Source organism: Geotrypetes seraphini, chromosome 8, assembly GCF_902459505.1.
Source record: "Geotrypetes seraphini chromosome 8, aGeoSer1.1, whole genome shotgun sequence".
NCBI classification, from domain to species: Eukaryota; Metazoa; Chordata; class Amphibia; order Gymnophiona; family Dermophiidae; genus Geotrypetes; species Geotrypetes seraphini.
Genome location: NC_047091.1, coordinates 128,842,268 through 128,861,486, shown reverse-complemented (window position 1 = coordinate 128,861,486; position 19,219 = coordinate 128,842,268). Strand labels below are relative to the sequence as shown.

Below are 19,219 nucleotides of genomic sequence, written 5' to 3'. Positions count from 1 at the left end.
TGATGCTTCTAGATTCACTAAATTTAGGAGCCCAAAAACTAGGTGCCAACACAGAGTGGATATAAGGCAGGAAAAAATGTAGGGGGCTTAGCACTAATTATCAGCACTAGGCAGCCTATGATCTTGGATCTAGGTAAATAAATGGTAGGCCGAAATGTAAGAGCATAGCTTTTAGAATCCCCAGATCCAAGATGGCTGCTGCTGCTAAGATGTGCTGAGAAGTACGCACCTTACTGCTCAGATCTTCTCTTTGTTTCTTCCTTTTGCGGAGGCTTTTGCGATCCAATTTCTTCACCGTGGTTCTGGTGCCTCGCAGCGTTCTGTTGTGCCGACTCTCGGCAATATTGAAGATCTTTTGCGGCAGATGCAGGAAATTACTAGTCTGACGTCTGGAGCTAGCTCGCTGAGGGCACCGGGGTTGAGCAAGACCGACTCTGCACCTCCTGGGCCGGATACTACCTTGAACCCAGACATACGAGCACCATCCCTGCAGCCTCGAATCACCAACTCTCCAGGGGGCGAGGTAACCCTGGAGCTGGGGGCGGACCTTACTCCTGAGGCAGGTTACAGCGTTGTGGAAAGCGTGGAGGCAGAACTCCCTGTACAGGGGAATTCTGCAGAAGATTCGGAGGCTTTGTCAACAAGCAATAGTGGTATAAACCAGACGGAGCAAAGCCAAGGAACTGTCCTTCAGGGTGAGCATTTTTACACCCAACAAAAATTTCCTACATGGGAGAAGCCCACTTAGGTGACTCTGGAGTCTCTATGGGACTTAGTGGCTAATTTTGCTAAAACTATTAGCCCCAATTTCCATTATATAGAGAACAAGTTGATTCAACACACTAAGGAACTTAAAGATATAAAAGAAGATCAGACTGCTTCAAAAACTTTAGCTCAAAAGCTTGACCAAGATGTTATAGCAACTAACAATTGCAAGAGGCCCTAGTCAAGGATAATGTTAATCTTAGAAAGAAGTTGGAAGTGCTTGAGAATGCTTCAAGAAATAATAATTTGAGACTTATTAACTTTCCAATATTGACAATGGTAACTCCTAGGGAAATGCTTAAGAGATACCTGGTAGAAATTTTACAAATTTCTGAAGAAACACTACCTCCATTTTCTTAAGTTTATTACCTTCCAAATAAAAATGGGCCTCATTTACAGAAAAAATCTGATCAAGCAATGCTAAATGTATCGGAAATTTTGGAGACGTCTGATAAGGACATGGTAACACCGTCCACATTGATATTAACTGTAGCTCTTTCGATTGATAAAGGATGGTTATTGAGGCTTTTCTTTAAAAATAAACAGAAAGAGTTCCTAGGATTAAAAATTCAAATGTATCCTGATCTTTCAAGAGAGACTCAAAAACGCCGTCGAATTTCTTCTTTTGAGACCAGGGGTCATTCTGTTAGGGGCGACTTTTTATCTGAGATATCCTTGTAAGTGTATTATATGCCACCGTTCAGTTAAATATGTTTTTTTTAACCTTATCAGTTAACTGCTTTCTTGGCTATGTCCCGAATAGATGGTGGAACAACAAGTGCTCTAGAAGTTTAATAAGTATCTCCTACCTCAGCACTATGTTTAGCATATTTCTTAATTGATTATAATTTACCTCTTTTTCTAGCTTATAATAAATCTTGGATCTTAAGTTGAGGACTTGAGCTGTGTTAGGTGAAATTATTAATGTCCTTTTAATTTTATTTCCTTTCAAGGATTATCAAGGTATAAAGGCTTATATCTTGAGAGAACTATTCTGTCTAACCAACTTTCTGTACAAGTGTTTACTTGATATATAAATGTGGAAACTTATAAATAAATAAATAAACTTTTAGAATCCTAAGTTTGACTGAAAATAAGGGACAAATTTAGGAACCTAATTTAGGAGTTTGTGTTTCACTGAAGCTTCCTGAAGAGTTGGGCATGAACGGCTCCAAACACTGCTCCATAGAAGATATATCTTGTCAAGATTCCTTCATAACTGCTACAACCGTCAGAAATATCAAAGCGGAAGTAAACCTTGCTCAGAAAGAAAAAATGTGGTCTTAGCATTATAGCTATTCATAAGTGAAATCTGAGCCGCAGAGGTTTGCAAGGGCTCATGTTTTAATTCCCACAAAGATTCTGTAATTATCTCTAGCAATGCCATCTGCTTAAGAAGGTGGCACACTGTCAGGTCTTCACTCTGATCCAGGGCTGCCACAGACTCCTGGCTGGTGGCCCCTGTCTGAGATCCTGCATCCTTCAAGATTGAGGATTCAGACTAGGGTATTAATTCTGATCTCCATTCCTCCCAGTCCTTCACTGACTGGACTTCTGTGTCCTGCGGATGACTCTTAGATGGAGAACCGTGCTTTGAGAGGGAGAACCCCCTTGCGCAATCACTGGTGTGACCCCCAGATGGTGCCTCCAGTACCCAATAATTTAAATAGATTGTGAACATTAAATCACAAAATCTGGAGTAAACCCCTGAACAGGGAACCTCAAGGACTGAGTCCTGTAGGAACTCGCCTTGTATACTCGTGTGCCCAGAGGCATCTTCACATCTGGCTTTACCAAATCTACCAAGTTGCTACCTAAAGGCTCCAGGGAGATTTTTTGACTCCCAAACCAAGCCACTTTTGAGTAGGACACCCTAGAGGGACCAAGGGAGCTAAGCCCAGTGCTCCTGCCCCCTCCTCCCATGTGCCCCACAGCACATGGAACATGGACACTCCTCAGCTGGTCATCCAGCTCATATATGGCATGAATCCACATTAAAACAGCCTGACAAGTCCATCCGGAATGATTTTAAGCAAAACCTAGATGTTTTGAGAAAGATAGAAGCTTTTAAAAATCAAATTGAGAAATCCAAAATGGCTGGCACAGCAACATTTTAGAGCCAAAAAAACAGTCCAGAAGAATTAAATAAAAGCACAGAAAATTCAATAAAGGGCTTTTTGGAGGTGGAGGACCCAAATACCAGCTCCATAAATCTCAAGCTTCAATCTGTAGACCACCCCAATGTCTCCCATAGGTTACAATAATCTATACTCATTGTTGTATTGGTGCTGTGCCTGCTTCAGCTCAGAGTGCAACTGGACAATGGACTACAAACCTTTGACTACAGAGTCTGTGTCTCCTCCCAGGCAAACTGGGAACCTCTGGAAAGCATCACAGTTCCTGGTTAAAACCTTTGACAACAGAGTCTGTGTCTCCTCCCAGGCAAACTGGGAACCTCTGGCAAGCATCACAGTTCATGACCCGAAAATAAAAATCTAAATCAGAGCAGTTCAGAAATACACCTTCCTACTTGCTAGTAGAAGGAAAAACTGAGGAGATGGGGCACAGCCCAGAGATGTGGGAGATAGAGCCAACAGTAAAGGTAGATGATGCCTTCTACAAATTCACGAGTAAAGGAGAATAACCCACTGGTTCAAGACTCATGTCTTTTGTACTAGAATGGTACTGGAGGCTCCTTTTAAATAAATAAAGACCACCTTAATACCAAGAAGGCAAAAACCTAGCATTAGGTGCCTTAGCACAGAACAGCAGTGAAATAACTATATTTCAAAGAAGACATGGGAATAAACCGTAAAATGAACAGCAGTTACAACTCTAACCACTCTACTAAACCATGGCATAGCAAGGGTAGGAGGAACCCATGCCCTCTTTTCTGCCCCCCAGTCCTTCCACACCACCACGCCATACTTGCACCCTCTGTTCCCACCCCCATACCTCTTTAAATCTTCACCAGTGCAAGCAGCTTCACTGGCCTGTTGTTTGCGCCAGCTTTGGATTTCTCTCTGATCTCACTTCCTGGCACCACGACCTGGAAGTGATGTCAGAGGGAGCCAGGCTGGTGCGAGCAGCAGGCCAGAGTAGTTGCTCATGCTGGTGAAGATTTTAAAGAGGTATGGGGGGGTCAGGGAAGGGAGGGCACGAGCATGGTGTGGGGAGTAGAGAGGTGCTGGCACTGCCACTAAATTGGTGCCCAGGGTGGTATACCCCTCCCCCTTACTACACCACTGCTACTAGGTACTCTAATCTTGTTTATTATGTATGTTCTTTTATACCCCACCTAGTTGCATGGGATATAAATAAACAAATAAATACATTATTAAATAAATGGGCTATTTCAGACTTTATCAGTCACCCTCTACTAGGTTGCTAGAACAGGAATGAACCTAACTTGTAAGTCAGGGTATGCTGAGTGTGATCTAAATTTTTCAGTTACTGATAGCGCTTATCCTAATATTTTTTATTTAGCCAATATTTGATATTCTACCATTTAAAATTGAGCAACATGGCAGTTTACAATCCAATAAAGTAATCTGAACATAAAATCAAATCAAAAACAAATATAAAAAACACATTCTAGGTAGGAACTGGAGTAGAACAACAATAAAAGTCTGTGCTGAAGACAAGCTTACAGAATGTAATATATGCAGAAAAACAACAAGATACACACCTACAGCAAATTATTTTTAATCAAACTGGTATCCACTACAACTGGAAACAAGTGTTACCTCAGCTCTTTGGAGGTATGACACTTTTTATGGACCTGTTATTATTACACACTGGGGAACAAGGTGTTATATCATCTTTCATAAGAACATAAGAATTGCCGCTGCTGGGTCAGACCAGTGGTCCATCTTGCCCAGCAGTTTGCTCCTGCAGCGTCCCCTAAGTCAAAGATCAGTGCCCTAACTGAGACCAGCCCTACCTGTGTACGTTCTGGTTCAGCAGGAACTTGTCTAACTTTGTCTTGAATCCCTGAAAGGTGTTTTCCCCTATAACAGCCTCTGGAAGAGCATTCCAGTTTTCCACCACTCTCTGGGTGAAGAAGAACTTCCTTACATTTGTACGGAATCTATCCCCTTTTAACTTTAGACAGTGCTCTCTTGTTCTCCCTACCTTGGAGAGGATGAACAACCTGTCTTTATCTACTAAGTCTATTCTCTTCAGTATCTTGAATGTTTCGATCATATCCCCTCTCAGTCTCCTCTTTTCAAGGGAGAAGAGGCCCAGTTCCTCTAATCTCTCGCTGTACGGCAACTCCTCCAGCCCCTTAACCATTTTAGTCACTCGTCTCTGGACCCTTTCGAGTAGTACTGTGTCCTTCTTGTATGCCGACCAGTGCTGGACGCAGTATTCCAGGTGAGGGCATACCATGGCCCGGTACAGCGGCATGATAACCTTCCAGGGAAGGAATGCTATCTCACCTCTTTGAAAGCATCACGTAGTTCTTTCATGCCAATCATATCTGCTGTTTCTGCCAAGAGCTTTGGTCCCATCAATTCCACAAAATCTTCAAAATCCACATGACCCCCTACTGGGAATAAGAAAAGAAAATTCCGTCAGTGTAATATTTTCTACACTTTTCTATTCTACACTGTCCAAAGTTCTTCTAGGAGGATTACAAGAGACATACACAATGAACAATTAGTAACATCTAGAGACCCCCACCAAATAACATGCAATCTTATGTAGTGTGGTCTCTCATAAACTATGCCGGGTGTCTCTGTTTCAGATGTTGTTATTATCCCTAGCAGATGAGAGCCAATTCCATTCCAGTACTCTAATCAGACCATATATTTGAGGCGTAGAGAAAATGTTTTAACTTCATCTCAGATAAGTATGCATAGAACAAAATGCCAAAATTTGTATCCTAAGGCCCTGATTCTGCAAAGCACATCTAAAGTTAGGCGCAGTTTGGATGTCCATGATAGGTGTCCTTTGTAGAATTGTGCTCAGCGATGCTCAGCATTGTTTAGGCATCTAATTTTTGAGACGTCCTTTAGAGCAGTGGTTCCCAACCCTGTCCTGGAGGAACACCAGGCCAATTGGGTTTTCAGGCTAGCCCTAATGAATATGCATGAAGCAAATTTGCATGCCTATCACTTCCATCATATGCAAATCTCTCTCATGCATATTCATTAGGGCTAGCCTGAAAACCCGATTGGCCTGGTGTTCCTCCAGGACAGGGTTGGGAATCACTGCTTTAGAGAATCGGGTTTTAGGCGAGAGTTAGACATCCAAACAATGTCCTTAATGTTATAATATTTTATTATGATGTTATTGTAATGGTGATTTTCATTATAATTGTGATACTGGGAATTGGATCTGTTTAATGCTTTTATTTATTTCTTTTCCATCAGAGAGTGGCTGGGATCTGAACCAGCAACATTAGGGGAGAAGGCTGCAGGTTTAACCAGTGTGCTACACAGTGAGCTAGCAAGTTGCATAGCAATTGTAAAACTAGGTCCTATAGTCATTGTAAAGAGCACAGGGCTTTTACCTGGTGAGCCATAGCTGCTTCCTTTCAGTCAGGGGGGTTCCTACCATGAGAGCTTAGTGATCCTAGCCATGTGAAGGTGAAAATACCTGACAAGATCATAGCTTAGCAGATACCTAAACTATCATATCAGATGTGAGGAAGAAAGACAGCAGTGGAAGCTGCTGTGGCTCAATGGGTAAAAGCCCTATTCCCATCTTCTAGAGGTCATAGGTTCAAATCCTAGCACATATTTTAATTGTGGCATTCTACTTTGCAGGTGCACCTTGATGATCTCACAATGAGTTCAGCATTGTGCAGCTGCACATCTCCATTTGCAATGAACTAGAAGCCATGCTAAGGTCTGTATCTGTTCTTTTCAGTTTTTAAGCTTTTGCAAATAAAGTTATGTATGCAATCTCTATATTTTTTTCATGTGCTTTCCTTGCTTTCAGTAATGAGCTGATTGGAGCACTGTTTAGGCAGAGAAAAAGGGTAGCTTTTTAGCAAGAAACCTAAAGCTGTGTTTTTTTCATATGCTCTGCTTCAGTTAATGGATGTTTTCGTCTAATTAGCAAATAACATTGCTATTTGTCCACAAAAATAGAAGGTTTTGCAAGCAATATATCTGTTTTGATGTGTCCTGTTTATGTGGTGCCTTATTAAATTTATTTTGAGCTTAATAAAACAAAAATAAAAACCCAGAGAGCTATTTAGCATATCGCATTAAGGACGTCCAAACTGTACCTAAATTCCGTCCATAGAACTCAGATCTATCTGAAGCCCAAACTATATGTTCAAAAGTAGACCTGGTTTTCATTTGCCTACAATGTAGGCATAAGATGGACGCCCTAGGTAACTCAGCGTTATGCAAATGAATCAAAGGATGCCCATATTGAAGCCTTGCCCAGACCACACCCATTCCAAGCCCACGCCCATGGGTTTTCCCAATGGGCGTCCATAAAATTGTGGATGCACCTACAAAGTGACATCCATATCCTTTGGATGCCTAAGGGCCAATTAGCGTTTGTTAAGACCCTTAAATCACTTGTTAACCACTTATATGGACCCCTAAGTTGCAAGTAACGTTAGGTGTGATTTAGGCGCCCTTTCATGATTTAGAATGGAATATTTATATTAAATTGTACAACAAATATGTATTTTGGACTCTTGTCCACCGGAAATCATGAAAGCTGCCCCAATAGACTTTAAACTGAAACTGTTGGACTATTTGATCTATAATTTAAAGAATGGGAAATTCCCTATCAACAAAGGTCATATTATAATCACTCCAATCCCTAAAAATCCTAAAGAATCATTGGCATTGATCACCAATTATAGACCAGTAGCATCCATTCCATTTTTTGTAAAAATCATGGAAGGATTGGTCCATTCTCAATTAATGGAATATTTTGATCACTTCTCTCTCTTGCATGAATCTCAGTCAGGTTTTAGACCTTTATTTAGCACCGAGACAGTAATTGTGGCTATTTTGGACAACCTAAGTTCCTTGCTCAGTAAAAGTCTTAATGCCTTGATCATGCAATTTGACATGAGTTCTGAGTTTGATTTAGTGGTCCATGGGAAACTATTACAATGTTTGGATGCTATTGGTATCAAAGGAGAGGTGTTAGAATGGTTTCGGGGTTTTCTCATGTCTCGCACCTATCAGGTTCATTTCAATAATGATTTTTCAGGCATTTGGAATAATTCATCTGGTGTTCCACAAGGCTCGCCATTGTCCCCACTGCTTTTTAATGTTTAAGTTCAAACAATTTTTATTGATGCAAACAACATCGGAAGCAAAACTAGGGCACACAAAGAGTGCAAAGCACAGCTTTTTAATGTTTATATGTCATCATTGGGTGTGCAACTGTCTCAATTGAGGATAAAACTGTTTAGCTATGCAGATGATTTTACGATCATTATTCCATTTGCTAATTCTCTTTCAGAAGTAATCTCTATGGCAACAGAAATATTAGGTTTAATGGAACAATGGATGACCGAATTCAAACTAAAGCTTAACTCAAGAAAAATGAAGTTTTTTGTAGCCTTACCACGCCCAAATGATACTACGACATCTTTGATCATAAATAAATTCAGTTATTCTATTCAATCTACCATTAAGATTTTGGGTATAATACTAGATCAGGGTCTGACTATGAAGAACCAGGTGGATTCTTTAGTTAGAAAGGGGTTTCTTTACCCTCTGGAAGCTCCGATTCATTAGGGTATATTTTGATGTTTCATCATTTAGAATTCTGGTGCAGTCTCTTATACCTCTTATACTTAGTCAGCTTGATTACTGTAATATTGCCTATTTGGCAATATCCCAGAGGAATATGCAATGATTGCGCATGGTTCAAAATGTGGCGGTCAGGCTGATTTTTGGGTTGAAGAAATATGATCACATAATACCCTCCTATCGAATACTGCATTGGTTGCCAATGGAGGCGCGGGTGAAGTTTAAGTTTGGCTGCTTTTGCTTCAAGGCTCTATTTGGTTTATCTTCCAAATATATAATTGAGCTCTTTTCTTTTGCAACCAATAAACAGGAGAAATTCACATTTGAATTTTGTTTTTCCGCCTGTTAGAGGCTGTAAATTTTAAAAACATCACAAATATCTTCTGTCATATCAAGCAGCATTATGGAGTAAGGGTCTGGAACATCTGATTATGCTTTCTGATTCCTATGTGGAATTTAGGAGACATTTAAAGACATATTTGTTCATGAAACTTACGGCCTCTTTTACAAAGCCGCGCTAACAGCCCCAAAGCCTATAGAGATTTAAAGGGCTTCGGGGCTGTTGCTGTGTGGCAGCCGCTGGCAAAGACATTGTAATGAACCATCTATATAATTATAGTATTATTTCTAATTATTTGGTTATCTAACTTTTTCTCTTAATTGTAATTTTTAAATTTTTTTGTAAACCGCATAGAACTTTACGGCCCTGCGGTATATACATTTATTATTATTATTATTATTATTATTAATAGAATCTGGGCCTAAATGTATGTTTAAGAAAGATACGTACATTTTTCTCCATATTGCCCTTCTTATCAGTTATGCTGTCTGTGCCTTCTCTGAAACTGGCTAGTCAACAATATGATAAATTTTGTGCCTTTCTGACTGTGATATCAGCATCATGGAATGTCTTACTAGGTATTTTACATAATGAGATTGATATTCAGTCCTTCCAGAAGGATTTGAAGGCATTTTTATATAAGGAAGCTTTTCATATTGCAACCCTGAGTTTGTATGTCATCAGGGAGGGTGTCTGAAAGATGGGAACCCAGTACATAAAGCCACATTTCTTTATTGGGACCTGAATCAGGACCTCTACAGGTCAGAAGAACAGATCAAAGAGCAGTGAAAACCTAGAGTGGACCAGGAGTTCCACGAAAACCTCTTTGTTTAGTGCCTAGTGAAGCTGTATCTGAAATCTCAATAATTTAGCCAACGCCAAATGGGTTTGATCTGATTCTGAACCAACTATTTACATGAAGGCAGATTTTAGAAAGGATGTCCCATTGTTCTTCTTTCTGCCATAGTGTGATAGTTGCAGTCACTGTAGTTACTCTGAGCAATCTGGTTGCTCTGGCCACTCGTTAGCTTTTTCTTCCCAGTGAAAGATAGTCTGAAAGTCCTCTTGATCCCCCCTCTTAGACTGTCAGATTGAGACCCCAGCCCAGTGATACACAATCCTGTTTTTCTCCTCTCTGGGAAGTCCTTTAATTTAGTTAGGTGGAGAGTATTGTCCATTCCCCTTTCTTCCCCTCATAGCAAAAGTCCTTGTCCTTTCAAAACAGTCAGCCTTTGTGTAGCATTTCCATATGCAAATTAAGTTGTCATATAGGGTGTCTGTATCGACCCCCTAGTGACAGGTGACAAGACATTCACCCGTCAGACATAGCAATCTTCACATATCACCCCCAAGGAGTTTGGTATCATATCAGGGTATGTAAACAGATAGATCTCTTAATGGCGACACATGTGCAGCTGAAGGGGGAAACAGAGTGGGAGGGGGTGGAAGCAAATGGGCTAGAGAAACATGAGGGAGAAAGCAGAGAACACTATAGACATATATTGGCCCACCACAGCACCCTGTCAGGCACAGGCCAGCAGGAGTGCCTAGTCAGTGTAAATATTCCACTCAATGGACAGGGGGCCAAAGTGCAGGGGAATGCAGAGGGCAGTAGGCAGGCCTGCAAAAAGAAGCTGCGTCAGCTAGGGGTACAGCAGTTTACCGCAAGGCACCCAAAAGTCAGAGCGGACCACCTAACGGGTCATGGACCTGATGGGCCACTGCGGGTGCGGACTGCTGGGCGTGATGGACCTCTGGTCTGACCTAACAGAGGCAACTTCTTATGTTCTTAAACCACTAGACATCCAATTTTTTTTTTTTTAATCACCTATTTGAATGTCTTGGCTATTAGGATGAATAACTTTTTGGCCATTTTCAACCACAAAAACGTCCAAATCCAGGTCATTTGGACATGGGAGGGGCCAGCATTGTAATGGACAGGCCACACAGACATGCTAACAGAGCAGTGGGGCACCTTAAAGGGCACAGTTGTGAACGTCACATAAAGGGTGCCAGATTACTGAACATCTCACCATAACCCCCTTTTAATTTATGCTGAGCCCTCCAAAACTCCCCCCCCCAATCTACTATACTCATCAGTTTACCACCTCAATAGTCCTTATGACTGCAAGTAGCACTATATGGCAGTATAGTAGGGTTTTTGGTGGGTTTTTGTGGTCTCACACTTTCCACCATAAATGCAGTGGTTAGAGTGGCTTATGGGCCTGTGTCCTCCTCGCTATGGTTCACTAGCCCACCCACCAAGCTACTTAAGACACCTGTGTGTTGCTCTACTAGACTTTCCCATACCAGGTGGTGCTGTTCTAGAGACAGGCATATACTGTTTCATTCAGATCTTTCTGGGGTGGGAGAGGGTCAGTGATCACTGGGGGAGTGTGGGTGGATCATACCTTCATGTCAGTTTGGGTTCCTTTTTGGCAGATGCATTTAAAACAGGTCTAGCTCCGGATGTCTAAGTTCAATTCTGGACGTCTTGGAAAAAGTTTGATTATTGCCGCAAGATGTCCAAATGTTAAGCACGCCCAAAGCCTGCCCATAACAACACCTCCAAAGTGCCCTTTTGAACTTTGGACACACAGCGGGTAAAAAAGTCTAGCAAGACGTCCACAGAGTCGTTTTGAAAATCGGCACTTGGATGTTCTGGAGATTAAGACATCCAAGTGCCGGTTTATGCTGTCTTTTGGACGTCTTTCTTTTTTGAAAATGAGCCCCATACGATTTATGGTCAGGGTGCCTTGCTATACTACATAATTATAGCCCAGGCTTTCCTTCTTTGTGCAAACAAGGGGTGTAGAGGGGTCTCCAAAGCTTCCAGCATCCAACAGATCAGCAGCTTAAGTGGTTCTATTTCTTATATACTTCAGTCTCACTCTCTATGCCTGTTAATACACTAGCATAGCATGTAGGCTGCTATTGTTGGGACCACACTGCTAAGGTTGGCTTGAAAGCTGTCCCCCTAGTATTTAGGATCTGTGGCTGGAGAGAAGGTAGAAAGCCAAAGACATGTTTTCATTATTGAGTTACTATTATACATTTAGTTGGGTGGGGGTCCTGCTGCCACCAGCTCTTCCCAGTGATTATAATAAACTGCCCTAATCCTGGTTTCTCACAGCTTCTGTCCCTTTCTGGAAAAAGTCATAAGGTTCAATGGACACATTAGACTCTAGCTACTTACTACTGAGGTCAGACAGGATATTTTATATCACTGATTAAGGTAGTCACCAAGGATCTGAGCAGGCATCCGTCACTGCCAGATTCTCAGATACCCTACAATATTAATGAGTAAATGACTAAAGTATTTATCTTGTGTTATATGACTTCTGATATGATGATCTACCCCACCTACAAGGTTTGATTGGTGAAATATAAATAAAATTAAACAAAATATAACGAAATAAAGGCCTAATCAAGTTTGTGAAAACCTCTAAAACAATCAGGCTCATCATAAACCTAACAATGATCATCATCCATGTATGATCAATTTATGCATCACTTTCCCTGTAAAATGAGTTTAAAGTGTCCAAGTATAAAATGCTACAAAATTCAAAATAATTCTCCTCAGCCTTTTTCCACAGCATCCCATTTCAACCACTCTCTTTTTCAAAACTCCTGCAGTATAATAGAGCAGGGCCTGTGCATGCTGCAGCAGTTCCACCCCCTCCTCTCATATGGGTTTATTGTTACTATGGAAACTCATGAGAGGGACAGGGCACCACGGAATTTGGAGCTAAATCCTGAATTTAGATTTTGAATTTAGTGACTTTTCCTTTCACTGCCTCCCCAGCCCAGCGCAAGAACTCCATCTCCCCCCTTTCTAAACACAGCACTCCACTCTGTGCTCTCCTAAGCATTAGCACTATCTCAGTACCAGGACTAGATCCTTCTCTCCCTCCTCTTTCTGAACCTAGCATGCCATCCCAATCTTTCCAACCTATCACTAATACTCTACTCCCTCCCCAAATTCAGCTCCCCAACAAAACGCTAGCACTCTGTCCCTGCACCCCATTCCAAACTCAGCATTCTCTTATAAGAACATAGGAGTTTCACAACATCTAGCCCAGTATCTTGTTTCCAACAGTGACCAATCCAGGTCACTAGTACACTTCCCCCTCCCCATTCGCGGTTTCCACACTCGCGGTTTCATATATGCGTGATTTTTTTTGGGGGGGAACCCCCATAGGTTACCTGGTTCCCGCCTCTCTCCAGCTTTCCTCCCGGCATCCCGGCCTTACCTGGTGGTCTAGAAGGCTTTCGGGGCAGGAGCGATCTTCCTACGCTCCTGCCCCGTGTAGATCGCCAATAGAAAATGGCTGCCATGAGCTCCCGTCATAGTCTTGAGAGACTATGGGAACCCACAGCAGTCATTTCCTATTGGCGATCTGCACGGGGCAGGAGCGTAGGAAGATCGCTTCTGCCCTGAAAGCCTGCAAGACCACCAGGTAAGGCCGGGATGCCAGGGAGAATACAGGAGGGAGGTGGGGGTGGGTCAGAGCCAGACAAGAAGATATTCACGGTTTTTCTCAATTCGCGGTCCGGCTCTGCAACTATCCCCCGCGAATACCAAGGGAGAAGTGTATTTGGAAGTGTATTCCCAAAAAGTAGCACCATTCTATGCTACTTAACCACAAGGATAAACAGTGGCTTTTCCTAGGAATAGCTTAATAAAGGGTCATGGACTTTTCCTCCATGAATTTGTCTACACCTTGTTTTAAACACAGCTACATTAACTGCATTTACCACTCAATCAGGTGAGTTCCAGAGCTTACCCCCACTTTTACAAACGCATAGCACAGGTTTTAGCGTTGGCAGCAGCGGTAACTGCTCCAATTCTCATAGGAATTCTATGAACGTCGGAGCAGTAACCGCTGCTGCCAGCGTTAAAACCTGCTCTATGCGTTCATAAAAGAGGGGGTTACTATACATCAGTGGTTTCAAACCCGCGGCCCATGGGCTGCATGTGGCCCTCTGGGTGATATTTTGTACCCATCTCGCAGGAAGAGAGGCGCCAGCATCAGCTGACTTGCAGCTTCCTGCAGCTGTCGCGTATGCCGGGACTCCTGTCTTTGCACATCTGCTGGATAGGCGAAGGCAGGAGTCCCGGCATATGCGACGGCAGCAGGAAGGTGCAAGTCAGCTGACACAGACGCGATCTCACACACTGGGCAGGAAGAGAGGCTCCAGCATCGGCTGACCTGCAACTTCCAGCTGCCGTCACACATGCCAGGACTCCTGCCTTAACCTATCAGGCAGATATGCAACGGCTGCAGGAAGTTGTAAGTCAGCTAACACCGATGCTGGAGCCTCTCTTCCTGCCCAGTGTGCGAGATCGCGTACAAGACTGCGGCTGTAAAATACAGGTATTGATGGACAGTGGAGGAGGGGAGGAAGGAAGGGAGAAGGGGTACTGCTGGACCTGGCAGAAAAGGAGGGAAAGGAAAGATGCTACACACTGGAGGGGAGGGTGAGATGGTGCATGGGGAGAGAGCATGTTGGGTTGGGGGGTGGGAAGGAGGGATGCCACTGAGGGAAGAGGCAAGGACAGAGAGAGAAAGTGTGCATGAGGCAGAAAGTGTTGGACTCATGGAGGGGGTGAGATGGATGGGGAGGACAGAAAGGAGGGAAGGAGAAATGTTACACTGGGGAAAGGGGAGAGGACAGAGAGTGAAAAGTTGGACTCATGGAGGGAGAGAGAGAGAGATGTTGTTTGGTTGAGGGAAGGAGGACCAGAGGAGAAGCATGCAGGAGGAAGAGAGAAAAAAAATGTTGGACTGGTGGAGAGGAGGGAGAAATGTTGGACTGGGAAGGGGGTCAGAAAGGAGGAAAGGAAAGGAGATGGGCTGCAGGGGACAGAAAGGAGGAAGGGAAAGAGAAATGTTACACCGGGGGGAAGGAGGGAAGGAGAGAGATGTCAGACTATGGAAATAGGGAGAGAGAGATGGGAATGAAAGGTAAGACATGGAAGCATAGATTTTGAGAAGAAAGCTGAAAAATCGAATGTTAAGTCAATGCCAAAGATGGATGCAAGGCAGAAAGTGAAGATGGAGAGAAAAATAATCAATAGAAACATAGGACTTCTTTTATTAAGCCACACTAGCAGGGTTAGCGTGCACGACTTTTAATCATGCGCTAACCCATGCCAAAAAACTACCGCCTGCTCAAGGCAGGCATTAGCGGCTAGCGTGGCTTGATAAAAGCGAAATACGAAAAGCGAATGGGAAACACGTATTGTGTCAGCTCTCCGGAGACCATATACTGTGTCTAGGAAGCTCTGGATTTAACAGATGAACTGATTGAATTGATAAATTATAACTGGTTGAATGAACTTTGAAATGAATGAACTTGAACATTTATAGTGATTTTTGTATTTTGACTTTTGTTTTGATTCAATGGGGAGCACTGAGCACTTTTGGATCTGCAGCTGAGCCCAGGAGGATACAACAATTCAAATGGAGAATAGTACTCTTCTACTCTTATTTACTGCTGGTTTTTACCTGCTTTTTTTATTGGTAGGGAGGGAGGAGTGCAATGATGATTTAAGCTTGAACTAATAGAACCCTGCTGGTCTAGTTGAGTTTTGCTGATCTTGGCTTCTTCAGGAGCATATGTTTTATACATATTTATTAGGGATATCCTGAAAACCCAACTGGTCTGTGGACTTCTGAGGACCTCTGGCATAGAGGGTATCATACTTTAGTAAGGTTTTCTTGAGTGTTAAAATGCCTGTTAAATCATGAGTTAACATTCAAAATTTTCACACTACATTAAAACATGAGTTCTAATGTGCCTTCTGATAAGTGCATTTTATTACATCAGCTCCTACTTTTCTCCATTGTGTACCTAAAGAAAAGACCTTGATAAACCAAAGTCTTACTGGCTCATATTCAGACTGTGGCAACCTCCCACGGTCCCTAGCAATACCGGAAATTCAATGCCGGCACAATGAATTTCCAGTCTATTTTTGGCCAGCTGGGATATAGCTGACAATGCCAATATTCAGCGGCTAGCCAGCTAAGTCTCATCGGCCAAAGATATACTACCTTTTTAGGCAGTTGTCGTTGGCTAACGAACTTAGCCAGCAAACCGCTGAATATTTGCGGTGACCAGCTATGTCGCATGATATAGCTGGCCACTGGTCAGTCCAGATACCAGGATATTCAGCGTGAGATAGCTGGTTATCCCCTGCTGAATATCAGTGGATAGCTGGTTACGTGCTATTTAGATAGCCAGGAGCCGTTCCCATCCATCTAAATACGTAGCACTGAATATCGGGTCCTTAATGTTTTACTTTAGCAGCACATATCCAGAATACCAGGCCTGTGCAATTTATTGGGTCTGAAAGAAAGAGAGGGACGGCATGAGTTGCCTCTTACTCACAGTTCATGTTGACTTGCTGAGATAATTCGATGAGTTCCATCTCAGTTGGCATGTAACCCATACTCCTCATGCAGTTCCCTAAGTCTCTGCAGCTGATATACCCATCCTTGTCTTTGTCAAATTCCCTGAATGCTTCTCTTAATTCTGTAATCAGTAAGAATTTATTTCTGTCAGAAGAATATTGAACAGACTTAACTGATGTGCCACCTGGGCAGTTAGACAACAGGACACAGGGATGCAGCATACTACAAAGCACATGAGACGGCAGGAACAGCTCAGCCAAATTCTAAGACAAGTCTCAGTCCCAGTGGAAGACCCTATCCTGCTGTCAGCAATCTTAATGGATACATCTTATGTTACTAGGGGCCCGGGCCCTCTATCAAAAATTCATTCAGCACTATTTGGATAAACATTATACAGTACTATGATTTATATCATTTACAAGAATTTATTCATAATTGATTATTGTTACTACCATGGATGTAAAGAAACAAGCAGTTAGATGACAGAGACATTTTCATGTGACAGGACACATCTATAAAGGAGGGACACCATTTTGTGATGGTACACATGTGTCTAACACAGGGGTAGGCAATTCCGGTCCTCGAGAGCCGGAGCCAGGTCAGGTTTTCAAGATCTCCACAATAAATATGCATGAGATAGATTTGCATCTCAAAGAGGCAGTGCATGCAAATCCATCTCAAACATATTCATGGTGGAGATCCTGAAAACCTGACCTGGCTCCGGCTCTCGAGGACAGGAATTGCCTACCCCTGGTCTAACATATCTACAATAGAGAGATTTTCCCAAAATAGAAACACTTGCAGAAGATTGGACACCTAGAGCAGAAAGAAGCAGAGCTAGATGTGAATCAGGAGAAGAGGTTTTTCCTTTAGAGATCACGCAGCATGTTCCTATAGCACGTTTAGGCTTCAATTTAGGCAGGTATTTGGCGTTTTCAGCATTAGACACCCTAAATTGTTGTTTATGTTACCTATGCATACACCCTCAGATGGCAGGACACACCTAAAGCAGAGAGAGGGACCTGATACTGTCAATTGAAATCAGCGCTGAAAGTTCCATAATGCACCAGGATGGGGTAGTCAAAAACCCAGAAGAGTCCCAAAATTTCCAGCCTAGTACTGGATAACTTAGCATTTCTGCTCTGCTCTTCTCTACACTACAGCACCTGTGCCTTTCCCCTACAAACACAACATGCTTCTTCCTTCTGCAGCCCTAGGCCCTCCCCCCACCGATATGCCATGTTACTCCCTCTGCTGCACTTGTGACAACCATTAAAGAAACACCATGCTCCTCCTCCCATAGCACTACAATCCTTCCCCTGTGCTATAGTTTCTTGTATAGAGACGCTTTTAATTAATTAGTCTTTTAAACCGAGTTACTATTCCCAATTGGTGTAGGCAAGTACTGATCTAATGTAACATAACTCCTATTGTTGTATTTGTTCTCTTTCCTATATCAAATTGTAGTTCTTCCCTGACTTCCCTATGAAGTATACGTCTGTCCATCCCTATATTGTATGTCCCCCCCTTATTTTAAAATTATTTATTGTCCATCGCTTTGTAATCTTTGAGAAAAGCGATTTTATCAAATGTGAAATGCGAAAATTAATTGGGCCTTCTCCTGGCCCAGTGCTACAAGGCTGATTTTCCCCTTCTGCCTCAGTAACAAGAACCCCTTCCTACTACACCGGTGCTTATTTTATTTGTTTATTTATTTTTAGTATTTATAGCCTAAGTGGTTTACATTCAGGGACTCGAGCATTTTTCCCTATGTGTCCAGTGGGCTCACACTCTATCTAATGTATCTGGGGAAATGGGGGATTAAGTGACTTGGCCAAGATCACAAGGAGCAGTATGGGACTTGAACCCAAAACCTCAGGGTGCTGAAGCTGTAGCTCTAACCACTGCACCACACACTTTTGACCTCAAGACCTGGACAGCCTCAGCAAGACTTCTTATGTTCACATGTTGGTATGTTCTTATAATATATAAACACACAAATTTAAATCTGTGATAAATATATACATACACAGATCAAACTGTATCAGCTCTCCATGTTACTGATTCTTATGTAGATCTAAAAACCACTTTCTGTTTTGAAGACTAATCAGTTTCTTTAAGTGGAATTTAGTAATAGTTTTAAGGTGTAACAAATGCGAACATTCTGAGGGAAATTTTGTAAATGGCGCCTAAAAAGATAGGTGCCTATAATTTAGATGTCTATCTCTTGCCAGTCACACTTAGACGCCTATTACAGAATTGCACCTGACTTAAAACTTAGGCACCTGTAATGTAAAACCCTACATTATAGCTGCCTAAGTCCTTTACAGAATCTTATTTAGTGGTGCCTAAGTCCTTCTCCACCCCTAAATACACCTACTTTGGATTTAGGTACCGCTAGGCGCCATGCAATGGGCACCTACCTTTTGTAGAATCACACCTAAGATGTTTTTATGTATTTATTTTAAAAATGCCTATTTGGCTTAAGACCTAAGTGGATTACAATAAAACATACATAGCTTATCACTTTCATAAAACATTAGTACATCACAAACATTAAAATTATTACAGAACTGTTAGCTACCAAACTATCACCCAATTAATTTTTATGTTTTTTCAATTATGAGCTTGTTACAGCTTGTAATTGAAGACAATTTACTAATTAAGTTAAGCACCTAACTTTAGGTGCCTCATATAAAATTTCCCCCTCTGTCTCTGCACATATGAACATTACCTTCCATTTCTTCTGGATGCAGCTCTCTGTCCTGAAATGAGATAACATCTGCTGTTAACAATAGCCTATGGAAAAAGTCAGAGACTTCACAAAACGCAGAGAAGGTGAAAGAAAAAAAGTGAAAACCCAGCTGGTCCTGTGCCTGCGTAGATCTTCATACACACACTCACACAGTGCCCCGCTCCAGTAACAGACTTCTCTCACACATTATGATACTGCTATA

General features: G+C 42.2%; 1 protein-coding gene across 1 annotated transcript in view; it reads right to left on the bottom strand.

The window, feature by feature from the left end:
- Nucleotides 1–19,019, bottom strand: part of CABP1 (calcium binding protein 1) — a 30,874-nt gene extending 11,855 nt beyond the window's left edge. The window contains exons 1-3 of the mRNA XM_033957150.1: nt 18,997–19,019; nt 16,240–16,383; nt 5,208–5,314 (exon numbers count right to left, since the gene is read on the bottom strand). Coding sequence (XP_033813041.1) covers nt 5,208–5,314; nt 16,240–16,383; nt 18,997–19,003 — 258 coding nt within the window. The 5' untranslated portion in view covers nt 19,004–19,019. The remainder of the gene's footprint in view (nt 1–5,207; nt 5,315–16,239; nt 16,384–18,996) is intronic.
- Between the last annotated feature and the right edge of the window lie 200 nt (nt 19,020–19,219).